At 36.8% G+C, this 2,500-nt stretch overlaps 1 protein-coding gene across 2 annotated transcripts in view; it reads right to left on the bottom strand.

The window, feature by feature from the left end:
* LOC133616410 (GDP-L-fucose synthase-like) overlaps positions 1 to 2,500 on the bottom strand; it is a 122,826-nt gene that overhangs the window by 83,439 nt on the left and 36,887 nt on the right. For both annotated transcript variants that reach the window (XM_061975611.1, XM_061975612.1), the window contains exon 3: positions 1,764 to 1,878. In XM_061975611.1, the coding sequence (XP_061831595.1) occupies positions 1,764 to 1,878 (115 nt within the window). The remainder of the gene's footprint in view (positions 1 to 1,763; positions 1,879 to 2,500) is intronic.

The raw sequence follows: 2,500 nt of genomic DNA, 5'->3' as shown, positions 1-2,500 counted from the left end.
TAACACAATTTCCCAACTCATATGGAAACAGGGTTTGTGGATGGAACTATTAAGTAGTGATGTCTCAGGTGTGAACCAATTATATTTCATCATTTGTACACTCCTGATCAAAAATTTAGACCATTAGAAAAATTTACATTTTGCAATGTTGGATTTTTAGGTTGAAGTAGAGCTTCAAAATATTTTGGCTAAGATTGTGGCTTTAAGGCTGTGGTTTTAAACTTTTGATCAGCTGATGAACAGCCTAATGGCTTTTTGCAATGAACTGCGTACTCCAAAAATTGGTCTCACTCCCATTTGTTTTCTTTTTACATTTGAAGCTCTGTTTTGAACGTTAAGATTCGATCCATTTCCTACCCCTTTTTTCAATTTAGGGCCAATTTAGTGTTACCAATCAGCCTCTTTCCAGGTGCATGTATTTGGAGGTGAGAGTACTCAGAGAGAACCCACACAGTCGCATGCATGCACTCAGGCCAACTTTAGTTAATAGTGCAAATATAATTTCTTGCAATTGTAAAATTTTGATCAGGAGTACATGTACAATACTAATTAGGGGTCTAACGATTGAGCAATAGATCGATTTATTTTCCTAAATTTCAAGTATATCAATCTGTGCTCAGCAAGTTTGCCTTACAGAAGATAGGTATCCATCCAAGATCGTTTTGAAAGGGAATTGACCAATTTTATTGATACTAGAAAAAGGAAAACATTGGATTTAAGAACGGCAGACTTTATACGAAGTTTAGCACTTTTAATGATAAAGAGAAAGATATATTTAACAGTCCAGTCTTTTTTCCCCTCTGTGACATCATCAAAACATAAATGTCGGTAGCTGATGAAGGTCACAACAAATGCGTCGCAAAACAATATCATTAATTATAACTAAAAAACTTTCAACTACAGCACAATTGCAAAAGCCGCAACAAATACAAAGGCCGCAACACAATTTTAAGCCACAAAAGACGCACCCGATAAAAAGGAAGTGACAGCGGAGCAAGTTACAGCGACGCACCGACTTCGCAACACAACAACATTTATTGTGACACATAACTGGCAGCCTAGGAAAAGTTATTTTATTACAAAGAAAGATATACAAGATATGAATCAAGGAGGCTATGGAAATTAGGAAGCGAGGGGCCAACACCATCAATAGGAATGATGGGGCATACATACTTGTGCACACCAGGGACGTTCTCTGCGGAAAACGGACACTTTGTGGCTGGGTCGGGGAACTTTATATAGCAGGTAATTCTACTCTTAAAATGTTGGTTACTGCACTTTTATTGAAAATTGCTTGAATGTTGAAAATGTGAGCAGAAAAGGTTTCCTCTTGTTAACTCAAACTAAAGTGTTGGTTTCATTCAAATACGGTATGAATGCATTGGGCATTACTTGTTATTTACTCGCTTGTTTGTAGCCATAAATCATTCATCCTCATTCCCTTACAAAACATAACAGGAATATGGGAAACTTCACCTGCAGAATTAAGTATTTATTTTACAGTAGTTGATTGCTTTTGCCAAAAAGTTACTCAATCGATTTCAACTCACTGAATTGTTTTGGATGAAATCGTTCTAAGAAAATGATTGTTCCTGAATCATATAAGCAACGACAAATATTGAATAAATGGTGAAAACTAATCGCTACACCCCTAATAATTAATTCATTTTACACCTCATAATTTCTTCAAATATTTTAGAATTTTTGGAGAGAATTTCCATCACTACTTTTAGTCCAGGAATTGCTATTGCATGTATGTATACCAAGAAATCCAGGTTAAACTTCATGTTCTTGAAAAGTCCTCCCACCATGGCAGCCAGGTGGATAACATGGGATGGCTGATATTTCCTAAAGACCTTCTGTGTCTCATCCATGCTCCTAAATAATAAGAACACACACATTTAAAAATAAATCATTAACATGTTTGAGATGACCCCCCGTTTTGACTCGGGCAATTCATCAACTTAGTCAACATCATTCATATATTTTCTACCACTTGCACTCGAGTGGAAGGCAGTGTACACCATGGACAAGGCACCACCTCATTGCGGAGCCAATAAAGAGAGAGACAACCATTCACACTCACATTTGCACACAAGAGCCAATTCGGTGTCGCCAATCAACCTATCCCCAGGTGCAAGTCTGGACAATGTCATTGATGACGTACATAGTTTCAATTTCATGTGCCATGGATTCGCGAAGGAAATATGGAAGCGCACGGAGGAAAAGATTCCACTAGTGGTGCACCACTCGATCGGCAAAGTAGTGTGTAGTGCACCTTTATTGGACTATTCTCCCATATGAACAAAATCGTCAAAACATCTGTTGTGCAAACACAATTTAAATCAGTACTTGTTAAACAGTAGCAGTTAAATAGCATATTTTATGAAAATCAACTCAAAAAATGTCAATACAAACATTCAAGTTTATTGCCACTGCCAGGGTATTTAAGTTATCCTGTTTGTTATGGAAAATAAATATAATCTATATGCAAATCCCT

The sequence above is a fragment of the Nerophis lumbriciformis genome, linkage group LG14 (genome assembly GCF_033978685.3).
Source record: "Nerophis lumbriciformis linkage group LG14, RoL_Nlum_v2.1, whole genome shotgun sequence".
Classification (NCBI taxonomy): Eukaryota; Metazoa; Chordata; class Actinopteri; order Syngnathiformes; family Syngnathidae; genus Nerophis; species Nerophis lumbriciformis.
This window is presented reverse-complemented; position numbering and strand designations above follow the sequence as displayed.